We start from the raw sequence: 25,912 nt of genomic DNA, 5'->3' as shown, positions 1-25,912 counted from the left end.
GAGATTAAACTGATGAAGTTGTATGGGAAAATCCGAAAGCAGATTCAACATTTTACTGTCGGCCAATTTATTTTAAATTTGCTAAAGAAAATGATTTAGATATTAAGGAGAAAATGGCTTCAGTAGAAAGGGAAATTGCTGCTCTACAGCCAACTAGAGTTGAAAATGTAAGCGTCAACCACAAATTACATATGACCATGATTGACGGCAAGATAATCTCACATCACTCAGATACATCTACAGCGACATGTGATATTTGCAAAGCAAAACCTAAGGATATGAATAATATCGACATGTTTTCGCAAAGAAGGTTTTCTGTGGATATGCTTAAGTTTGGCTTGTCTTCTCTACATACACGTATAAGATGCATGGAATGTATATTGCACATAGCTTACCGCCTTGATTTCAAGAAATGGCAAGCTAAAGGAGATGATCTCAAACAACAATTGGCGAATAAAAAAAGCAATCCAAGATCAATTTCGAGATGAACTTGGACTTCTCATAGATGTTGTAAAGCAAGTTACAGGAACCACTAATGATGGAAATACAGCTAGAAGATTTTTTGCTGATACTGAAACCACAGCACGGATCACAGGAGTATATGCAGAATTAATTAAACGCTTTCAAGTCATCCTTCAAGTGATTTCATGTGGAGAATTTGTTGATGTTGAAAAATTTCGACAATATTCTACTACAACCGCTCATCAATATGTCGAGCTGTATGCATGGCATCATATGCCATCTAGTGTGCATAAATTACTTATACATGGTGCAGACATAATTGAGCATAATAACTTCATTCCAATAGGCAAACTCTCCGAGGAGGTATCCGAAGCGCGAAATAAAGATTTTAAATATTTCAGAACTTTTCACTCACGGAAAAACAGTAGAATTGCAACGAATGAGGACATTATCCATAATTTATTGATTTCATCTGACCCATATCTCTCTAGTTTTAGACCAAGAATAAATTAAATTCGTAATCAACCACTTTTAGAAGAAGCCAAATTATTATTAGTGTCACCCTCTAGTGCAAATTAGGAAATTATGTTAACAGACATCATCTATTATAATTTTTTTTTTTCAAATAGTTAGATCCACCATTTATTTATAGTTAAAAACAGAATACAAAATTTTACTTTTCTTCGATAGTGTATTTTTTTCAACAAATATTATCATCTGTTTCTTCACTCTTGAGATGAATTTGCTAGAACTTGCTTAGAAGTTCTTTTTTTGTCTAAAGAAACTTTGTCCCATATTTAATGATTTTAGCCTAAGTAGTTTAAAAAGGCGACGCATTTATCAGTCAGTGACTCAGTTTTCTAATTTTCATACTTCTTGGGTTGAGTCATTAGGAATTAAGGTCAAAGGTCATATCAAGTATTTACTAATTAAGTATAATACTGTGTCTCAAATCTAGTATGAGACACAGTATTGTTTGAAGTCCATAATCTCGGGTGGTAATATAGACTAAAGATTTTTTGATTTATTCATCCTTTATACGGGGTCTCTTCAAGGTCAAGGTCAAAAGTCATATGGGGTCTGCAGTTAATGTATTGCAATACCAGAACAATCAATTTAAGACAATAATTTGTTTAATGTATCTAGGTATGTTCTTGTAACAATGTGGTCTAAATGTACACTTTTAATTAATTCATATCTTTGGAACGTGGTTCTTTAAGGTCAAGACTATAAGTGGTGTGGGGTTTTTAGTTATCATATAATATTACTGCATAGACAAATTCAAGAAACTAATTTATTTAAGGCACATTAGCCTTGATCAGAATATGGGCTAAACATGCATTTTTATTGACCTCATATCTTCTAAAGGGGCACGGTTGGGGTCAAGGTCATACATCATATAGCTTAGGTAGGATCTAAGTTACAATACCTGAAAGTTTCAGCTTTACATCTTAATATAAAAAAAAGTTATGACGATAACAAAACCCGTTTTCATACATTTAAAACCTGCAAAGTGCATTTTTTTATTTATTGAGACCAAAAAACCGATAAAAATTATAATAATATTAAATATTGAGATGATAGTAATAGTTTATGATAGTAATAAATCCTTAGATTTAAGAAAAATTGAATTTTTTTTCAAAATTCCTATGAAAGGGAGCCCCGTTTCTCCGTCCACTGTGCGCCGCGTCGGTGACAGCGCGGAGAGCGCTCGTCTACTGCACTACACATAGCAGCATTCGGCTATACCCTATGTCGGTGACAGCGCGGAGAGCGCTCGTCTACTGCACTACACATAACAGCACTCGGCTATACACCGTGTCGGTGACAGCGCGGAGAGCGCTCATCTACTGTACTACATATAACAGCACTCTGTTACACGCCGCGTTGGTGACAGCGCGGAGAGCGCTCGTCTACTGCACTACACATAACAGCACTCGGCTATACACCGTGTCGGTGACAGCGCGGAGAGCGCTCGTCTACTGCACTACACATAACAGCACTCGGCTATACCCCGTGTTGGTGACAGCGCGGAGAGCTCTCGTCTACTGCACTACACATAACAGCACTCGGCTATACCCCGTGTCGGTGACAGCGCGGAGAGCGCTCGTCTACTGCACTACACATAACAGCACTCGGCTATATCCTGTGTCGGTGACAGCGCGGAGAGTGCTCGTCTACTGCACTACACATAACAGCACTCGGCTATACCCTGTGTCGGTGACAGCGCGGAGAGCGCTCGTCTACTGCACTACACATAACAGCACTCGGCTATAACCCGTGTCGGTGACAGCGCGGAGAGCGCTCGTCTACTTCACTACACATAACAGCACTAGACTATACCCTGTGTCGGTGACAGCGCGGAGAGCGCTCGTCTACTGCACTACACATAACAGCACTCGGCTATAACCCGTGTCGGTGACAGCGCGGAGAGCGCTCGTCTACTTCACTACACATAACAGCACTAGACTATACACTGCGTCGGTAACAGCGCGGAGAGTGCTCGTCTACTGCACTATACATAGCAATACTGGGCTATACAAAGCTTTTAAGCAGAACGTACAATTATAAACAAAGCATTGAAACAATAGCAATATTTAGCTTTCCAAGACCTTTGCGTAAAAATATAATCCAAAAAAAATGCGTCTTATTCACGGAGTTAAGAAGGTTTTGCAATACCGCTGCCGTCTGTTTGCCGAGAATTTAGCCTTGACGTAAGAAAAAATATTTCTCTTGTTCAAATAAAAATGTGGAAATTTTCTAGACCGCGCTCGAGGTTTAATATATTCAGATGCCTATTTGTATATTTGTTTCCCAATAATGCTACAGCTGACACCAATTGGCATATATTTACAACTTTTATTAGAAGTATTGCTTACATCCATACTAATAAAGTAGATATGTCTAATACTTTTAAGGCTACACAAATGAATCGAGTTTGAAAAAAAATTGGGAACTGAATAAACTTGAACTCAAAGATAGGATATTTTGTCACAAATCCACGCGAAGACAGAAAGCAAATACTAGTTTTTTATACAAGTGTTTTCAACTTCGCATTAATTGAAAATAATTAATTGATTGATCAACCATCACTCATTTCAGGCATTCGATTCATTTCATTCGATGAAATTTAATAAAAACTTTTACAACAAACTAAATGAACAAAAAATACATCGGTGGCGTAGTGTATGATAGACAAATGCCGTGATGATCTCGGGTTCGATTCTCGAATCGGATAATGAGATATAGTGTTTTTCTGCTCAGTAAATAAAGTGGCGATAGCCTAGTTTTTGTGAAACGGACTGCCGAGACGAATGTCCGCAGGTTCAAATCCCAAGGGCACACACCTCTGATTTTTCAAAAAAATTATGTGTGTATTCTTTGTGAATTATCGCTTGCTAACGGTGAAGGAAAACATCGTGAAGAAACCTGCATACCTGAGAAGTTCTCTATAGAAATTTCGAGGGTGTGTGACGTCTACTAATCCGCACTAGGCCAGCGTGGCGGACTAAGGCCTAATCACTCTCAGTAGTAGAGGAGGCCCGTGCTCAGCAGTAAGCAAGTATATAATACAGGGCTGATATTATTAAAAAAAAACGCTTTTGCTACCACTACTTGGGGGGTGAGTCGAACGGTATGTTGGTTTCACCGGTCTTTCGGCCCAGTGACGACAGTCGGGAATATAGCATATATGAACGCACTAAGAATCTTTCTATCCACCAATCACAACAAAATGAGACAATTTAATTTGAATAAACCATCTTTGCACTGTAGTGGCAACTAATGTACAATCAATAAAACCGATCAGCATCTTTTTTTTTAGGGGCAAGACAGTGACCGTACTGCATCTGGCTGTAAGTGGGGTTGGATCTATTAGAATGTCGACTAACGAGAAATGATTACCCCTGACAGTCACAATTTCGTTGGCCTGTTGTTACCGGATTCACACACGCTGATCCCGTAACGCGAGACACTAACGAGAACCACTATGGCGGGTTTTAATACCTTATGAACGGTGGCTGCTATTTGGGCGGATACAAACTATATCCTACCACTAGCCAGCATCCACTCTTCGCCTATGTTCCACGTAATATGAGGCGAGTAGCTAATCAGCTACAAATCCATGAAAACCAAAATATTCTAGAAATTATAGCCTTTTGCGTAGAATTAGTTAATAAATAATAAATAGTAATGAGACTTTAACTTAGAATTAGTTAATAAACAAATTGAGACAATATTTGCAAACATTTAACATAAAGATTCCTTACCTTAATTTCGTAAGTTTGAACCTTCTAGTAATTGCGAAAATGCACGCTCGCTCACAGTTAGTGCACAGACTTGCCAGCATGATGTTGTGGTACCTAGTGTTGTGTGTCAGTACTGTGGTCGCTCGAAATACCAGCGAGGGAGTGCAAGGTATTTTAAACTTTAATTAGTTAGTAATAAAGTGCAGCAAAAAGAGCTGGGGCGTAACCAAGACACCTTTCTACGATCGTTAAAGATATTTAAAAAGAAATTAAATATGGGAATGACATATTATAACGATAAGTCTATCGTTACGGTATACTATTTCTATACAAAATGTTAGCGGTAACGTTTGTGGAAAGGCAACTTAGTTATGACCCCTGGTTGTATATTATACAGGCATCAATTGTTCATAATATGCACGGATTTTCAACCATCAAAATATTATCATCATCATCGGATTTGGAACCATCAAAATATCTAGTAAAAAATACTTTTACATTTTAATATCACATACGATTTTCCTCGTGGTTGCGCCTGCGTTGAACTCTGTTCCTTGAATAAAAAATAAATAGTACAGGAGAAAAATAGCTTACTATTAGTGAGAACATTTTTCAATTTTCAATGTTTCAGTAATTATCTCCTACTTAAAAACCATAATGATTTTTTTGGTTTAAGCGAATGTTAGAAATGGAAATAAAAGTAGTTTTCGGATTTTATCGCGGTTTTTTGTATTTTAATTTTCTTCTGACTTTTCGAAGACTGCAGCCTTTGTGACGGAGGTGTTGTTTGTCTGAAAAGCCAAAGTTACAACATCTACCTACATTTTCCATTTACATATTTTTTTTACAATTTGACAAAATTTTACAAACCTTTTTTTACTTAAGGCATGCATCTCTCGTCGAACTATTTTCCGTAGTAGGCAAGGGAATTTAATTTCCGACAGCCACGAGAGTAACGAAAATTTTATTTAAAATTTAATTTGTATAAAACTTTATATTGAATCTATCTATATATATATAAAAAATGAATCCCTATTTCCCGCGGTCACGCCATCGCGCGTGAACGGCTGGACTGACTTCACAATTTTTTTTTGTTGTGTTTGTTATTGTCATGATAAGGTTCTTATGAAAGAAGAAAATCAAAAAATTACGCGAGAAATTAGAAAATTTAAGAAAAACTTAACGATAATATTAATTTTATATAACTGTCAATTGTTTGAAATAACTGTCAGCGACTGACAGAATGCGCGCTGCAAATTCATAGTTAAGACGGGACAACGTCTTTCGGGTCAGCTAATCTTAAATACAATACACCTCTAGCACCACTACGAACCTTTTTAATAAATAAGTTTTGATCTATAATATTAATATGGATTCGACTAAAGAATTAATAAAGTAAATTACTGAATGTCAAAGATAATGAAATGCCGTCACTGATATTTTGACATTAAATTGGATACCGTCCCAAAGATTCCATTCCAATAATTGGACGCAGTTATGTAGAAGGGGACTAACTGGATGACAGTTTAGATAACTACTGGACATAATAAGACTTAAAAAGTGTTTTTTATAATACTATTTTTGTATGTATTCTGTCCCACTGCTACGTAAGGCACTCTTCTAATGAGAGGTGTGATCTTTAGTCCTTCCGGCTTAATACCGGTTGGTAAATTTAACAACTTCAACATACCTATTTTTATAGACTTCTTTACTCATTACACGTCTTTTAAGTTAATTGGTAATTCAAACGTTCCTCATATTTTTATCATATAAAAACCTTTAGCGCAGGTCTTTTATTGCATATCGCGATTAAAATCAACTTAAACTTGGGTCCTTCTAGCATAAGTACGTCCAATAGAGCGTAGTTTACGTTTTGAATAATGACTAAAACCTACTTAATCTATGAAATGGCATTAAAGCAATGTTCAATGCTTATCCAAGCGGTAAGTAATAAGTGCAAACACGTTATAAATTGCCTATAGCTTAGTCGAGAATGGAAAGGACTGCCAACAAAAGTCCACAGTTTCAAAACCAGACAGAAGAACTTTTATTGGTGGTAGGTCTCTCATATGTGAGAGTTCGCCTGGGTAGGTACCACCGCAATGTCTATTTCGGCCGCCAAGCTGCAGTATGTAGTCACTATTGTGTTCCGGTTTGAAAGACATTGTAGCCAGTGTAACTCTTGGAAATAATAAGACTCAACATCTCTTGTCTCAGGATGGCGAGCGCAGTGGAATACCAAACAATACTTTGTAATTCAAGGTGTTGGATGTTTCTACTGTTTATGGGCGGTCGTATCGCTTACCATCACGCGAACGGCAAGCTCGTCTTGTCATTCAAAGCAATAAAAAAGACACTTAAAACTTTTCGAAGTAACGTGTGTATTTTATGTAAATTATAGTTACTATTAAGCGGCGATAGCCTAGTTGGGTGTGGAAAGGACTGCGAAGACGAATGTCCGCAGGTTCAAATCCCAAGGGCACACACCTCTGACTTTTCTAAAAAAAATCATGTGTGTATTCTTTGTGAATTTATCGTTCGCTTTAACGGTGAAGGAAAACATCGTGAGGAAACCTGCACATCTGATAATTCTCTATAGGGATTTCGAAGGTGTGTGAAGTCTACCAATCCGCACTAGGCCAGCGTGGTGTACTAAGGCCTAATCCCTCTCAGTAGTAGAGGAGGCCCGTGCTCAGCAGTGGCAAGTATATAATACAGGGCTGATATTATATTATTATATTAACCGGCGATATCAAGTATCTTTCTTCCCAAGATGTGATAGGTGGCGAGCCTATCGCCATATCGACCACGAAGTTCTATAGTACACGATTATCAATTCATACGTATAAAACTAGTATTATCTACAATTTCACAATAAGTATAACCGAAGTCATTAGAACTCATTTATTAATTACAGAATTTCTCCTTTTAATTAATATTAGTGTTTACAGAACTACACAATCAAATAGTATTATTAAATTATTTGCTTGTGGTAAGATATAATTTATATCCGCCCGGATAGCGATCACTGTAAGTAATGTGTTAAAACTCGCCATAGTGGCACACGTAAATGTGTCCAGTTCCAGAATTAGCCTGTGTATATGGCAATGGCGAAAGGTGAAAATTTTCAAAAGGGACCCTGAAAAAATATTTTTTTCTACAGTTAACATAATATAATACGCTGTTCACAATAAATTAATAATATCAGCCCTGTATTATATACTTGCCCACTACTGAGCAAGGGCCTCCTCTACAACTGAGAGGGATTAGGCCTTAGTCCACCACGCTGGCCTAGTGCGGATTGGTAGACTTCACACACCCTCGAAATTCCTATAGAGAACTTCTCTGGTATGCAGGTTTCTTCACGATGTTTTCCTTCACCGTTAAAGCAAGCGATAATTAACAAAGAATAGACACATAATTTTTTAGAAAAATCAGAGGTGTGAGCCCTTGGAATTTGAACCTGCGGACATTCGTCTCGGCAGTCCGTTCCACAACCAACTAGGCTATCGCTGCTTTTCGAAGAATGGATTTCGAAGGTGTGTGAAGTCTACCAATCCGCACTAGGTCAGCGTGGTGGACTAAGGCCTAATCCCTCTCAGTAGTAGAGGAGGCCCGTGCTCAGCAGTGGGCAGGTATATAATACAGGGCTGATATGATTATTAACCCAGTAGGAATCGGCTTATATGGACGCTTCGCCACTAGTATATGGGGTTCCAACAAGCCGGCATAATTGTGTCGACTGTCGAGGGATGACTGCCGACACTTTCTCGTGTCTTTATAAAACCTAGCTTGTAATAAAACTGGTATCTGGGTCCGTCGTGGTATCATATTTTCTATTTTTTCCACTAATCATGGTACAAGCACAATATTCTTGAATTTTTACTTCTAATTAATATTTATGTTACTACAATCGAAATTTTAATAATTAAATATTAAATGTAACTCTAGTCCGGGTCTGCCTGGGAAGGTACCACACTGTTCATTTATTCCTACAAGCAATAGACAAGCTTAATTTAGAGTGTAATTATTGAATTATTACCTGCATTGCAGATGAGATTTGCAAGCCGATAATCCGATCATTGTTCATAAACAGAACAGGCAGCAGTTGTTCTTTCAAACGAGTAAATTCCTCATCTCGAATTACCTGATAATTGTAAAACCTAAACTAAAAACTCAATTTAATATTATTAAGAGCAAAAATACTAAAGTCCTCCATATTTGGTAACAATGACATAAAATACTCCAAAGTGGGTTAAGGACTATTCATACTGCATAGAATGGACGATAAAGTAATTGGAATTGAAATGGTCTGCCGAGACAAAGTTCCACAGGTTCAAAACCCAAAATGTCACTGAATTTATAAAGTTAAGTGTTCATTTATCAATTATCCTTCGCTACAAGAGTGAAAACATCGTGAGGACACCTAAGAATTCTCCATAAAAATTTCAAAGGTAACCAATCCACACTAGTGGTGGACTAATGCCTAAACTCTCTTAGTATCATAAGAAGCCTGCACAAATAGGCAATAAATACAGTTATGGTATCATTATTAATAATAAGTTACCCGCGCCATGCGTATTATTGTAATCAAATCTAAAACCTCATGTGATAGGACCCTTTCGTTTAATTTTTATTCGTGCTGCTTTACAATTGGGTTTTCTAGTTGTAAACGTCCCTATACCTCCTGAGCTCATTATTTTGTCTCCCGCTTTGCTATGGAGGGAAGTGGACAATTAATATCTCCAACTCCTTCCTACCTTTCTATTTGATTAATTTCTTTGCGGGATAAAGACTAATTAATGTTTCCAATCGTTATATATGTACTACTTACTAGATATGGCGTTCCGAACATTCACTGTGTTCAACTGAATTGAACTGCAATCCATACAACTGCTTTATTTTTGTATCAATATTGACAGCTTGTGGTTGTGTAAGGAGTTGCGCTCATAATATAAAAACTCGAGTCTAAGTGTACTCCTGGATGTGAATAATAAATATTAGTCAAATAGGTAAAATTATTTGTTGTTCAAGTGAATAAATAGAATATAATAGTAACGTATAAGTCCAGTTTTTAAAAAATAGTTTATATGGACGTTCTTGTCTATAGAATATACGTCAATGGTGATCCTTGAGACTCGTCGAGCTTCACCACTTCGTGTCATAAAATGCCACTGCCGATACTAGCTCACAAGAGTTGTAGTGGTGGGTGTGAGGGCAGGGAAATCTCTAAAAAGTCTATACATTACCTGGATATCAAACCCACAATCAAGACATATCGCCCCTAGACTTATAAAATACTATGCGGATGTTAGCAAAGCGAGAAATGCCAGCCTTCCAAGCGTTTAGTTTACGCAAGTGCATTTCGAAATGATCCAGACTTCGCCATATCGGGTTTACAACGTGTATCTTTGTGTAACCACTTGGTTGAGTGCTAGATCTAGTATATAATATTCATGGTAATGTATATTTACTAAGGAACAGGCAATGAAGAAGCAATGATGGGAGTTGGGAGTGGAACGCACTGCCGAATGTCCGCGGGTTCAAAACCCAAGGGCACCTCTGACTTTTCTAAAGTTATATGTGAATTCTTTATGAATTATCGCATGCTTCAACGGTGACGGAGAATGTGGTGTGGAAACCTGTATAGCTGAGAAGTTCTCTATAGGAATTTTGAGAGTATGTATTGTACCAATCCGCACTAGATCAGCGTGGTGGAACAAGACCTAATATCAGTAGTAGAGGCCCATGCCCAGCAGTGGGACAGCATATAATATTATAGGGCTGATATTATATTATAACAGTGATATCTGTCGAACTATTCTATTAAACTATAAACTTCGCTGCTTAAGGATACTAAATTCAGCTACATAAATAACCAAAGAATATCAAACATTTAAATTGTCAGTATTCTATTTCGACTGGGAACATACTACAATATGTTATAAAATATATAAACTGACGCCCTTAATCCCAAGGGGTTAGACAAAGGCATAATTAATATACACACAGTTTGCGGACCCAATATCCGTAAATACTATGATTATTGAGTCGAGCCTTTCGCTATTAAGCCCAAATTCCAATAACAGATAATTCAAGTTCTTTTTTCACATGAAATTAACCCAAAACAAAGATAGATTATAATGGGACCATTTCACGAACCTACTTAATTAAATATAAAAGAAATTACGAAAATCGACCACTAAATATCAGAGTAGTCATTGTAAATACATAACTAAAAATACAAATACAACTGAGTACATTATTTTTCGGAAATCAAAAAACCTCATTATTTTTTTTATTCCTCGACATCAGAATCAAACTCAGACCATACAGTTCGCAGGCACGTTGCCACTACACCATAGCGGCGATATTAATATTAAATCAATGATTTATCTTACCCATAAAGAATTTTAATGCTTTCGATGGTTTACCGTATTTCGATGAAAATACATTTTAAATTTTCGGCTTATTCTAGGATCACATTAATTTTACAGTTTTAATCAGTGTAATATTGGATAGGGTTCATGTGGAATTTAATTATACTTTGTGGTCGTAATATATACTTTTACTGACAAACTTTTTTATAGTGTTTATTCATCTGAATCCCATCTATCCGAATTATGGCCATGATGGCCAACCTCAATTTAAATCAGCTCAGTACACAGGAGATATTATAGTGCACAAGTATGCGCAATACACAGGTGCACTCTCTGTTGCTACACTCATATAGTATGGTGAGACGGCAATCCGACATGACTGGAGAAAGATCAGGCGCAAGACCAACGGCTTTTTGTGTTTACCATCAGAAAGTTGGTGGTATCACACTGCCAACTTCCTTACTCCGAGCTGTGACTAAGTAATTTTTTACGATGGAAAAACCCAGTCACATTTATTTTATATCTGACTTAGGATTTGAACCTAGGACATTAGCGCCATAATCATATTCCTATCGGGTACGCATTACAACTACGCCATCGAGGCAGTAATATTCTTTGTAGGCATTAATATACTTCCGAGTCAGTCAAATATCGAAATAAAATGAGCTTTCAGATTATAAATAGGTTTTTTGTATTTTAATTTTCTCTAATAATACACCAATGACAACTGAATTCAATTCCACGTAGTATTATTTGCGTGATGCGTGTGTTATTGTTATATGTAAAATTAGTTTCCATTATCAACAATGGAGATATCATTTCGCAGAACAAATGTATGCCAAAACGTTAATGAGGAGTGCATGTTATAATTATAATTGTTTAAGGTATTACTTAGTATCGGATGTATTTTATACCAATAATTCATTCAATGCTAACTAGGATGGCACGCGATTTTTGGGAGACCTCAATATTTAAGTAGGCAGATATAATTGTGACTGGCGAGGGGCAATGTGTCTTCAATCTTATCATCAGGTACAGTGGGTTCATTTTCCCGTATTCGTATACAACAATACATGATATATAGATAAAATAACTATGTTTCTAAAAAACATCGCAAATAATATATTTTGAAAATCTATATTCCTAAAAAGTCTCCATAATTTAAGCAGTGACGTTAAATTGTCCAAAAAGGAACGTGACACAACACATACGTACTAAAATGCATGAATAATTAGATTCGGTATAGTGATAATTAGATTCTAGATTGAAAAGAAAGAAAGATGTATTTATTGCTGGCGTTAAAAGACAAAACAATAATTTCTACATTATTTCTACGTACATAAAAAGAAGCTGAACGTAATCAGTTTATATAGACCCTTCTCCACTGATGTTAAGTCTGCCAACCCGTACTAAACCAGCCGGTGGACTAAGACCCAAACCCACTAAGTATAGTTGACATGAGCCCAGCAGTAAAGCAGAATATAGTACAAGTCTTATTATAACTTTAACAACTAACATAGGAAAATACAACAACAGGATATCCAATTAATGGTAGGAACGAAGGATGCTTGTGAAATGCGTGTTCGTGCGTAAAAATTACTCATTGCGAGTCTACCTCACAATAGTATTCGTGTAATTATTAATATAGAAACTAATTAAGTGCTCAACAACTCTCTAATAAATAATATTATTGAGCACAACTGCACTTGACAAGTCAATTTGTGCTTTATTGCAATTGGATAACGAAACGAGCACGCTTGGCTGATGGTAAGCAATAGCAACATCATATAACTAACAAAGTACTGCGATCGTCACCCTGAGATATTGCTGGTGGTAGGATATTTTATATCCGCCCGGATAGCGACCACTGTACACAAAATGTTAAAACCCATAATGGCCCAAGTAAGTGCGTCACGTTTCGAGATCAGCCCGTGTATATCCGGTTCCAACAGTCCGGCATAATTGTGTCGACTGCGGAGCGGTAAACATTTCTCGGCAGTCATTCTATTGGACCCCACTTTACTTACCATCAGGTGAAATGGGGCCACTTAGCTGTACCATTTTAAACAAAACATAACATGTCCTTCAAATTGGAACAGGTTTGTTCTGCCTTATACCATATACCTTAGTGGTAGATTTAGACCGCGGTATATAATACCTACTAGACTCTGGTGACTGCCCCGGTGGCTTAGTTCTAGCACGTGCGCAGTACGTCACCCCTTTGAAGTACATACATACATAACATCACGCATTTATCCCCGAAGGGGTATGTAGAGGCGCAACTAGGGCACCCACTTTTCGCCAAGTATGTTCCGTCCCATGATGTGATAGGGGGCGAGCCTATCGCCATATCGGGCACAAATTCCAGACTCCGGGCTGATACTGAGCAGAAAAACCCAAATATCACTTTGCCCGACCCGGGATTCGAACCCAAGACCTCAGAGCGCTATTGTACCGGGCATGCAATACAACTACGCCACCGAGGCACCCTTTGAAGTCTCGGGTTTGAATCCTGGGGCGGACAGTTGTAATGAGTGTTTGTCCAATATTACCCTGGTTTCTGGAATTTGTACCCGATATAGCGAAAGACTCATCACATCATAGGACGGAACAGGGATAGCGAAAATTTAATGTCGTGCACCTCTGCCTACTCCTTCGGGGATGAAGGCGTGATGTGTGTTTCGCTTGTGTATTGTTTATCTTATATGATAAGCCTCATAAAAATGAGTCGGTTAGAATATTTGAACAGGTTATAATACCGGCGAAGAAACTTGCAATCTTTTATATACATTGGTAGCTAAACAGAAAAAAAATTACCATAAATAAAATAAGCAAACTGCACATAACAAAATGACATAAATTGTTTATTACAAACAATTAAAAAAACAACGTGGAGTTGAGAAATTCCTCATTTTTATTTAATTTGGCTAAAGTTATAAAATGTGCAATATAGTAATATTTGGCCATTAACGAAGCGGATACATCACTATGTGCTAAAATTTTAAGTGCTTAGCACATAATACCTAAATTTAATTAACAAGTCTGTGCCAAGAATAAATTATTTTGCGTGAAATCATCGGGTTTAGTTGTGACTGAGATATGTTGAGGCCTAAGGAAACCCGCTCTCTCCTCTATAATTCCTACTTAAAGAAATTTTATTTGATTTATCGTAGTTCATGACAGTTATAGTATGATATACACAAATAAATTGATACAAATTACTTAATACATAAAACCGTTACGTGCTAGGATTTTAAATAAACAATGAAAATACTGATTGCACTTAAAATAATACAACAACTCTTTATTTATTACCGAAACACTAAATAAAACCACTAACACAAACACAGCAATACGTGAATTAACACTGCAACACTAAAACACTCAAATACACAAATACAATCCACGGTATTCGCTTCGATATCGCTCGTAGTTATCGCTCTTGATCGCGTCGTAAAGAAGACTGACTAGCGGCGCCCGGGCGCGCTCCTTTTTTAACCGACTTCAAAAAAGAAGGTTCTCAATTCGACTGTACTTTTTTTTTGTGTTTGTTACGCGTTTACTCTGCCAAATGTGGACTGATTTTTTTTTTAATTATGTAGATACTTCTAAAGTGGTACCAGTCAGCAAGTCAGAATCTGATGATCGGATCCTGGAGAAATCGACGGCAACCGTCAAATTTTATAGGCCCACACATCATTTTTCGCAAATTTGATGAAGTAACTTAAGTACTCGCCTGTGGTAATCATCATCTTATGTAGCTGAACTGATGATGGAAGGTCCAACTATTTAACAGTAAGAAGTTACTCGAACAGGCATCGACTGATTTAGTAAATTCTTTTTATGTTTGAAAGTGCGTTTGCCATTTGGTCTAATGATTATTACTAACACAAAAAAGGAAAATATTAAAAACTTTTTGATAATAATTTAACCGCCCTCAAAAACCACGAAAAACTAAAAAATAATTGAACATTACCTATATCGTAGTAATCAATTTTGGAGTCGGTGCCTAATAAAAATCAAACATTAGTCATTAAAATTGCTAGTTACGCTAGATAAATACGCTAGATCAAAAAGCGGCGATAGCATAGTTGGGTGTGGAACGGACTGCCAAGGGCACACACCTCTGTCTTTCAAATCCCAAGGGCACACACCTCAAACTTTTCTAAAAAATTATGTGTGTATTCTTTGTGAATTATCGGTTGCTTTAACGGTGAAGGAAAACATCGTGAGGAAATCTGCATACCTGAAAAATTCTCTATAGGAATTTTCAAGGGTGTATGAAGTCTACCAATCAACAGTAGGCCAGCGTGGTGGCATAAAATACAGGGCTGATATTATAATGTAAAATTTTTATTAGACACCGACTCCAAAATTGGTCATTAGCATAATAGGTGATGTTAAATTATTTTTTGGCTTTTAGTGGTTTTTCGAGGCGGTTTAATTTTTTGTATCATTGTTTTTATTACCCGGCCGCATGTACTATCAATGTTTATGGAACATTCTCGAAAGATCCGGAATGTTCGGGAACTCTCTAGTAAAATTGGGGTCCATTATCGTGTTTCGATAAGCGGCAATAGCCTACTTGGGAACGGAACGGACTGCCGAGACGAATGTCCGCAGGTTCAAATCCCAAGAGCACACACCTCTGACTTTTCTAAAAAATTATGTGTGTATTCTTTGTGAATTATCCATTGCTTTAACGGTGAAGGAAAATATCGTTAGGAAACCTGCATACCTGAGAAGTTCTCTATAGGAATTTCAAGGTGTGAAGTCTACCTATCCGCACTAGGGAACCGTGGTGGACTAAGGCCTAATCCCTCTTAGTAGTAGAGGAGGCCCTTGCTCAGCCGTGGGCAAGTATATAATACAGGGCTTATATTATTATTATTTATATTGTTTCCACGACATTCTGGAAACATCAAGATCTTTAGAGAACGTTCTCTCACTGAACCTTCCACATTCGGGTAGGCGCTATCATCGGCGGAGTGCCACTGGATGTAACAATACCTATAAAGTTTAAACATAAAATCTAAAAAGAGCAGTTATGAGTCCAATGCGCTGAGCAGTGGTCATATTTGATCGCAATATAAGTAATAGGTACATCATTTAAGAACTGTATATTAGATGAAAATTTTGCATATTGTGTTAATTTAACTAGTTTTTGCTTCCGGCTCCACTCAAGATGAAAGTCCCGTTTTATATTTTCTCGGAATAAAATTGAGCCTATATTTTAAGTTACCCCCCTAAACATACATCGCTCAAAACCGCATTCAATCCCATGCAGTAGTTTTTGCGCGATGCGTGTACAGACATACAGATAGAGAGAAAAATTCTAAAAACTTGTTTGGCTGCTGTTGCTTTAATAAAGACCCCTTTATTACTTTTTATTCAATATCTATAATGTACAGACATTACAATTTTATTATATGTTAAGGATATAGAAAAACTAGTAAAATATATAATTAATTTATTTTTTTTATTTTAAGAACCTTAATTGTCGAAACGGAATGAACTCGGCTAAAAAGCCATATTTAAATACATAGAACTTATTTGTTAAATAACCTGGCGAACAAACATTGGATCGTTCGATGTGACCTTCGCATTTCTTTTTTTATTGTTGCATTAACAAGGCTTTTGAGCATAATCACACCAGACGGAAGGTGCTCAAGGATACTTATTCACACTACACTTGAAGACCTGTTTCAAAAATACATCAAATACTCTGCATCCTTAAGAGCTAGGCCGTAAGCGTCAGATTTGTTTGCAGATGACACACAAATATTTGACTACTACTCGATGCCGGCTCTGTCTGAGCTGGACGATTTCGACCTTTGTCTGAGGAAACCTGACGCGGTCTACTGCATCGTGGACATGGTCTTACTGGAGGACGATACGCCTTTGTATCAGTTCATAAAGGTATTTGTATTTGTTATTTTGATCACGGTAAAGTAACACTTCGCTTCATTGTTACAAGGTTCTATTTTGAACAAATTGCAAAATTATATATATCCTATAATTTGATCCCATTATTTTTTTCAGTAACAAAAAATAATACCGAGAGAAATAAAAAAAACATGACATTGTCTTTTAAATTTTTTACCACAATGAAAATTTTAAATCATATTTTTGCACCAGACTGACCAGATTAATAAAAAATAAATAAAACTTCAGACACAAACGATTTTATTTATTCTTACATTACTAGTAGGTTTTGTTTATAAACAGATTGCCTAATCAATATTTTTTCGCAGAACTTCTCTTCATCACCTTATAAGAAATACATGCATTCTAAGCTGCATCGGGGCGTTTGCGCGTCTCAAAACTGTGGCCTTAATATATCTTATGCTAACGCCTCGGAGTCTACAGCAGTAGCCCTTAAAGAATGCTTAAATACTTCCATCCATCAGGGATATGGTCTGCAGGTAATATATGTTTACTATGACTAGTATAACAACCGATCTTAAAAACGATCCCAATCTCAATCTTCAATCCGATTAGGAGAATGAACCAATCAAAGCAACTCATTTGTAAGTATTTAGGACGTGCACCCACGAGGTGGACTGATGTCTTCATAAAAGTTGCAAGAGGTCGCTGGATGCAGCCGCTTACGATAGGTCGTTCTGGATTTTTTTAAGGAAGGAACATATTCAGCAGTGGCAACCTACGGCTGATGATGATGAAGTATGTCTAAAAAACTTTGTTCTGATTGGTCCATTTTTGAGATAGATCAAGAAAACAGATTAGGATCTCTTATTTAAAATGGCGGTTAGTCAATGAAAATATTATTTAGCTTTTTTAGCTCCGGCTGCGTGGAAAAGTTTTTCCAGGATAAAAGTCCCGTTTTATATTTTTCCGGGATGAAATGGAGACTATATTTTAAGTTACACCTCTGGTAATATATTGGTGAAAATTGCATTCAATTCCATGCTGTAGTTTTTGTGTGTTGCATGTTCAAACATACAGACAGACAAAAAAAAAACAAAAATGTTTTGGCTTCTGTTGCTCTAATAAAGACCATCCACATAATTTTTTCTTCAATATGTATAACGTACAGACATCGGCCTGTTACAATTTTATTATATGTATAGGATTTAACAAGTGATTTAGCACATTAAGATCTTTCATTTTATTATTTACTCTTTTATATACAACAGACGAAGATACGAAAAATTTTAGACAATTACCGCGTCTTACAAGTATTTTTTTCAATAATGTATATTGTATAGGAACGAAAGATCTACAATTTTAAAATATGTTTAAATGTATTATGATGCCATATTAAGGAGGCCACGGTCCAATAGTGGATTAAAATATGGGCTGATAATGATTATAATACCATCATTTTTTATTTAGTAATTGAATAAACGAAACAATATTTAGTCCCATGTAATCTCAGCCAATTCTTAAGAGGGTAAATTTAAATTTTGTTCTAGAAATTTGTGCACATATGTTTAGTAACTTAAATAATTATGATAATAATAATATTACTTTCATCCGAACAATATAGCAGCCGAGGCCACAAACAATTCTTATATCAAACATCTTTCTTCCAAAAAATTTTCTCGTTGTCAAACAATTCATACAAAGAAAAGTTAATTTGTCAGAAAACATACCGAGAATAGTTTGCGACTTGAATTTGAACATTCTTAATCGTTAACAAGAATCTGCTTTTAGACTAACAAAGTTGAGTCTGGAATTTGATATATAAATTACAATGATTTAATACGAATAATTGTCAAATTAGTTTTAAGATTTATGACTCTTTTCAAGATTTAAGTTTTTAAACAATAAATGTAGTGAATATCCATCTGATAAAACTAGTATTGCAGTCACATTATTTTGAATAATAATAAATAGGGCTTTCACTTATAACACACTAGATGTTGTTCGCGGCTGAGCCTGCGTGAAAACCTTTACCACTATAAATGTCCCTAAAACTTTTGCTGGTGGTAGGATGTATTTGATATTTGCCCGGAAAGCAACCACCGTACACAAGGTGTTAAAACCCGCCATAGCTCTTCACGTATGTCGCGTTCCAGGATCAGCCTGTTTATATCATATTCCAACAGGCCGGCATAATTGTGTCGACGGCCTAATCATCGCTCGTCAGTCGACATTCTAATGGACCCCACTCCACTTACCATCAGATGCATGTCATTTTGGCAGGCCCGTATTAAGAAAAAATACTAGCATTTTTGTATCCGTTTACGGCAAAGTAACACCATTACATCTGGTAGTAAGTGAAGTGGGGTCCAATAGAATGTCGACTAACGAGAAATTATTTTATGCCAATCCACACAATTATGACGGCCAGCTTTAAACCTGATAAACACATTATACAGGTTGTTCCTAGAATGTCATACATTTAATTTGCTACAGTCGATTATGTACCTCGGTGGCGTAGTTGTACTGCATGCGCGGTACGGCAGCGCTCTGAGGTCCTGGATTCGAATCCCGGGTCGGGCAAAGTGATATTTGGGTTTTTCTGCTCAATATCAGCCCGGAGTCTGGAATTTGTGCCCGATGTGGCAATAGGTTCGTCCCCTATCACATCCTGGGACGAAACACACTTGGCGAAAAGTGGGTGCCCTGGTTGCACCTCTACATACCCCTTCAGGGATAAATGCGTGATGGTGTGTGTGTGATTTTATACCTTATGCACTGTGGTCGCTATAGGGGCGGATATAATTATCCTACCATGCTTGACGCTTGGTGCAAATAAAATCTGTTCTTAGGTGGAGACACTCTCAGTGCGTTACTGCAAGACTAAAGCTGACAGTCTGCCAATAGACGCCCTGGACTTGACGATTGGAGCGATTCTTCTGGCGCTGCTGTTGGTGAACTTGGGATGTTCAGCATACCACTTCTTCTGGCCTGGGGAGAAAGATGAAGGTAATGATTTACAATTGAAGTTTTTTTTATAGTTACGTATTGAGGAAGTCGCTTGTTTGGTGGTAAAATGACTGCGCATGAGCATTAGCAACACCATCAAGACGTTAATTTCAAAACTCCACTTGAACTGAAATACACCAAATTTCGTAAGTAGACATTAGATTTGAAGTCTTATAAAGACTAATATTTATACTGGCTATAATATTTAAAGCAACAGAGCTCAGTGCTATCATTCTTAGTACCACTACATTCATTAGCATTTATTGAGTGCTTCGGTGGCGTAGTTGTGATCCGTAGGCGATACGAGAACAATTACCGCGCTGAGGTTCCTGGGTTCGAATCTCAGGTGAGGCCAAGAATAATTGCGATTTGGTTGTTCCATGTTAAAAATTACTCAGTAGCAGCTCGGAGTAAGGAAATTGGCGGCGTGAAATCTCTGTATCAGTTACGCTGTTCGGATGAATAAAAAATATTTTACATGCCTATAATCTATATATATAAAAATGAATTGCTGTTCGTTAGTCTCGCTAAAACTCGAGAACGGCTGAACGGATTTATCTTATCTTGGTCTTGAATTATTCGTGGAGGTCTAGGGAAGGTTTAAAAGGTGAGAAAAATTCGAATAATTGCCGGGAAAATCCTCAAAACAGAATTTTTCTATTTCCCATACAAACGTTTTCTAACTAATACGTAGAGTCAATTTGAGCTTTATTGCTATTGTATAAAGTTCACTGTTGTCTAAGCAATGTAGGTGTGTTCCTAACATCAAAGCAGTGTGCGTTGGAGCACAGAATATAATAATGTAATGTCGCGTTCTGAAACTCAACAAAAGTGATATCGCGGACCCGACTAAATTGAACAGTCACAAAATTTAATATATCATTAGTTATTTGGTTGGCTTCACGATATTATTTCTTTTGTTTTACTTTAAAATGCATGTTTTCGTTATGGACAATTTTTGAGCTACTTTTGCATATCTATACTTATAATAAATCTGTAGAGAGGTCAATTCTGTACATGAAATATATTTCCAAAATAACTGGGGGTGATTAGGGATCGATACTGATGCCAAAAATGCAATTAGTAAAATTTTTGTCTGTCTGTCTGTATAACCGTTATAGAAACAAAAACTACTCGACGGATTTTAACTTAACTTGGTACAATTATTTTTCATACTCCTGGGCTGGTTATAGTATACTTTTCACCACGCTACAATTAATAGGAGCATAGCAGTGATGGAAAATGTTGGGAAAACGGGAGAAGTTACTCCATTTTTTAAGCTTCCGTCATTTCGTGTGCAACCTTAATGGTTAAAAGTTCCTTCGATTTCACCAGGATCCCATCATCAGACCCTGACCGGACAATCGGACCACCTGCATACCACCATAAATTAAAAAAACATCCCGACAAATTGAGCACCTTCTCCATTTTTGAAACCCGAAATCCACGCGGGCGAAGCTGCGGGCGGAAGCTAGTATCTGATAGAAATATTCATCATGTCCGAATTTACGATGATATGTTTTCTTAGTTCTTATGTGATCTTTTATTACAGGAAATAAATATATGCTAGCTTTTTGCGTTCAAAAGAATTGGAAAGCGTTAAAACACGGCGGGAGCGCTGAAGGCGGACTCTTCAAATGCTTCCAAGCGTTAAGGTAAAAACTTTTATTAAACTTGCAAGCTTTTGCTCACCTTCGCTTGGACTGGACAGATTTTGGGATAAAAAGTATTATGAGAATTCAGCACCTCTGATATTGGCATGTAGGAAGCTAGATAAATCGTTTTTCTTATAGGAGATCAGCAAAGTTCTTCATTGCACATGACGGCGAGTGGAGTGGTATAAAAAGAGAGATAGACGATAGATAATATCTCACCAGTCGACAAAATTATGCCGGCCTATGCGAAAGCAGTTGATTCTTTAACGCATTTATGAAGGGTACTTTGGCGTGTTTACATCGAAGAAGGTCGCTATTTGGATGAATATTAATATAATACTACTAGAAAGACTCGAATATCAGTGGATTGGCCATGCCCTTCAAACGATTTTGAATTAAAAATCATGATGGTGGAGGTAGAATGATCTTAGTCAGTGATTTTTTTTTATTGTTGTTTTAAATGACGAGACGTGCATGCCGTTCGCCTGATGGTAAGCGATACGACCGCCCATAAACAATAGACACCATCCAACACGTTGAATCACTAAGTATTGTTTGGTATTCCACTGCTCTCGCCATCCCGAGATATGAGATGTCAAGTCTTATTATGTCCAGTAGTTACACAGTACAGCGGTGACTACACACTGCTGCTTGGCGGCAGAAATAGCCATTGTGATGGTACCTGCCCAGTGCCCACATATGCCAGACCTACCACCAGATTTATATAATGTCATTCTTTCAACAGATTTTACACCATGGTGATGATTCTGGGACTGCACTCCATGATCTTCATTGGTTATGGGTACACCGCTAATCCAGAGTTCATTGAAGAAGTAAGTAATTTCTGAATGTGATTAGTGAATGTAATTGAGTCTATTTTTTCATATTTGTCTGCTTCTTATATATGTGTAGTTGGATTCGCCTATAAATAGGTGAACACTATCATAAGTCTAGTTTGTACGTTCTTTGTGTTAGCTAACGATTGTATCATCTAATGATGGATCAAATAGAATGATTAAAAAAACTCAATTAATAAAGTCTCTTTTTGAGACAGTTGATTTTGTAACGTAAAAAATTTCAAATGACTATGATAAATAGTATGAGTACAAATCATTTAAACTTGTCAACTGATGTCGCACCGTGTGAGGGTAGACCATACTATAATTATGTTTCGGCATGAGATAGTGTCTACCCTGCACCTAATATTAAACTAAATGCCATCCAGATAGAGTATCAAATGACAACAGATAGTTATCTCATACCATTTGATACAATCGTGCCGGCTTACTTACTATTTCACGCTACGGCGGCTAGACCCAGAATTATAGGAAGGAACACGCGCACTAGCAAATTATACCAAAGACTAATAGCGCGGAGAAGAAGAGTTAGCGAACCTGGTTCGGACCGTGATGGCTTTCACCATTAAGTTGTGGCTTCTTATGTTAGCACGCGTTGTTCTACAGGAAAGGAGAGAAGGGCGTCAGATTGAACAAATGAAAACATTGATATAGACGATTAAATATGCTTAGAGAAGCAACATCCCTTCGTAACTGTAGCACTCCAAGTTTCTCGTCACGTCTTATTCATAATACTCTTATTAATATATTCTGTGATTTCCTTCGAAATAGTGTCGCTTTAATTAAATACTTACTGTTGCCTCCGACCTCCTCCACGTGAATTATAGACATACTAGATTAAAGAGTTGAACAGAACAACTCACCAAAGTTCGTCATAATGGATGGAACAAATAGACAAGAAACATACAAAAATTCATTTTATTTACATACAAATTACTAAACCATATTTAATATAAGAAAACGATGTAAAATTAGTAGCAATGTGTATTAAACTAGTAATGCACGCCGGTACCTAACCTGGTAGAATGTATTGGAACATTTTTTTATTTAAAAACCACCTGTATATTAAGTACCTACATTCTGCAATAAAGGATTTCTATTTCTAATATATATCGATGGCTATAGATAAAAATCCATGACCGACCGCTCTTTTATTTTTTTCAATATTTCCTAAACAGCTGTATAGGAAGGTATAGTCTCTGTTTATGGTCCATTTGCTATCTATTTCACTACGTAATGAGGTACCTTTCTATTAGCATACATACATCACATTTCCAACGTTCATCCAATTTAATGATTTTAAATCCGATTCCAAATTCAAATTCGGTGTTGCCAACATCCAATATAATTCCTGTCACAATTAAAACTAATTGTTCTAATGAACTCATTTTGTACTGTTTAACGTCATTATAAGTTAAATAGGATTTGAACACGTTTAATTAAGCTCGCAATTACGTTATGTAATATCGTTATTAAATTGCTATCGGTATTAATGCTTTTCTAAACTAGTTATTCGGTATTTGATTTCACGTTTGTCATTCGACAGCCAATTTCGTTATAGTGGTCTATTGATAGTACTGTTATGGATTAATATATAAAATAAATTTTGGTATTCATACATATTCTAGTAAATGTATGTAGATGTAATTTTGTAAATTATCGCTTGCTTTAACGGTGAAGGAAAACATCGTGAGTAAACCTGCGTACTTGAGAAGTTCTCTATAGGAATTTTGAGAGTATGTGAAGATTACCAATCCACACTGAGCCAGCGTGGTGGACTAAAGCCTAATCCCTCTCAGTAGTAGAAGAAGCCCGTGCTCAACAGTTGGACAGTATATAGTACAGGGCTGATATTATTATTATGTAAATGTAAATAAATTGATGTATCATTGATTGATCTTCAAGTAACATTGTAGCCAGTGTGTGCCGTTGTTGGATGTCCAGACATAATGAGACTTAACATCTCATGTTTCAAGATGCATATGCCACCGAGGCATATGTTAATGCTAACAGAAAACAATAATTATGAATGAAACATCGTTCTAGTGATAATTAAAAAAAATGTAGAAACAACGTATTAAAAATGTTTGCCTTGACTACGGCTTTGATCTTAAACAATATCTACAGATAAAAAGCAGCGATAGCCTAGTTGCGTGTGGAACGGACTGCCAAGACGAATGTCCGCAGGTTCAAATCCCAAGGGCACACATCTCTGACTTTTCTAAAATCATGTGTGTATTCATTGTGAATTTATCGTTCGCTTTAACGGTAAAAGAAAACATCGTGAGGTAACCTGCACATCTGAGAAGTTCTCTATAGGATAGATATAGAATGTGTGTGAAGTCTACTAATCCGCACTAGGCCAGCGTGGTGGACTAAGGCCTAATCCCTCTCAGTAGTAGAGGAGGCCCGTGCTCAGCTGTGGGCAAGTATATAATACAGGGCTGATATTATAATAATATCTACAGAGACAAATATGAAAACACTAGTCATATTAACACAACGACGATATAAAATTAATATCCGTAGAGCTTTGAAGGATCGCGTACGTATCCTATACAAACAGTTCATAATAGCTTAATGGCACACGCGAGCCGAAATCTCTCGTCTTTACTCTTCGGTCGGTAAACAACGTCTGCTTTGTTTATTTCATCCACAGGCCTGAGAAATAGCGAATAATAATATATTGTGGAATTTTTGGCATGATTTTCCAGAATACATTCTTCTCGAGCAAAATCGGTTTTAGTAATAATTTTGAAAATTGTGTTGTATCAATCTCATATTATATATTGAAATATTGCCGCTAATGTAAACACAACTGGAAGTTTTCGCGCAATGTTACTCTTGTTTAGCTGGAGGTAGGTCTCTCATATATGTGAGAGTCCGCTAGGGTAGGTACTACCGCAATGTCTATTTCTGCCACCAAACAGCAGTGGGTAGTCACTTTTGTGATGGTTTAAAGGACATTGAAGCCAACGTCACAAATGGACATAATAAGACTTAACATCTCATGTCTCAGGATAGCGAGCGCAGTAGAATAACGCACAATACTTTTTAATTCAAGGTGTTGGATGTTTCTATTGTTTATGGGCGGTCGTATCGCTTGCCATCAGGCGAATGGCAAGCTCGTCTCGACAACCAAAGCAATAAAAAAATTATAACTAACACCTTCTCTCAGCAATAGACAATGAATAAATTATATTATAGTTTCGTACATCGTACCCGTTACACACTGCCTGGCCCCAACCCTTCTAAGCGGTGTAGATTGACCCATATTATAGTTGTGTACTATCCGCTAGTGAATCACCTTAGGTCAAAGGACGTCTGGATGACCTGGATCTCATCTTATTCGATACTAGTTTTTGCACGCGGCCTCGCCGGCTAGAATAAGTTTTTCTAATATTTTCCCTGGATAA

The 25,912-nt window shown here is 36.8% G+C and overlaps 1 protein-coding gene across 1 annotated transcript in view; it reads left to right on the top strand.

The window, feature by feature from the left end:
• The first annotated feature begins 4,799 nt into the window (after positions 1 to 4,799).
• LOC115451019 (regulator of hypoxia-inducible factor 1) overlaps positions 4,800 to 25,912 on the top strand; it is a 42,488-nt gene continuing 21,375 nt past the window's right edge. Inside the window, 6 exon segments of the mRNA XM_037445537.1 lie at positions 4,800 to 4,878; positions 16,860 to 17,008; positions 17,344 to 17,514; positions 19,828 to 19,984; positions 21,537 to 21,639; positions 22,385 to 22,472. Coding sequence (XP_037301434.1) covers positions 4,809 to 4,878; positions 16,860 to 17,008; positions 17,344 to 17,514; positions 19,828 to 19,984; positions 21,537 to 21,639; positions 22,385 to 22,472 — 738 coding nt within the window. The 5' untranslated portion in view covers positions 4,800 to 4,808.

Source organism: Manduca sexta, chromosome 5 (assembly GCF_014839805.1).
Source record: "Manduca sexta isolate Smith_Timp_Sample1 chromosome 5, JHU_Msex_v1.0, whole genome shotgun sequence".
Lineage (NCBI taxonomy): Eukaryota > Metazoa > Arthropoda > Insecta > Lepidoptera > Sphingidae > Manduca > Manduca sexta.
Note: the sequence above shows the minus strand (reverse complement) of the source record. Positions and strands in the feature narration are given on the sequence as shown.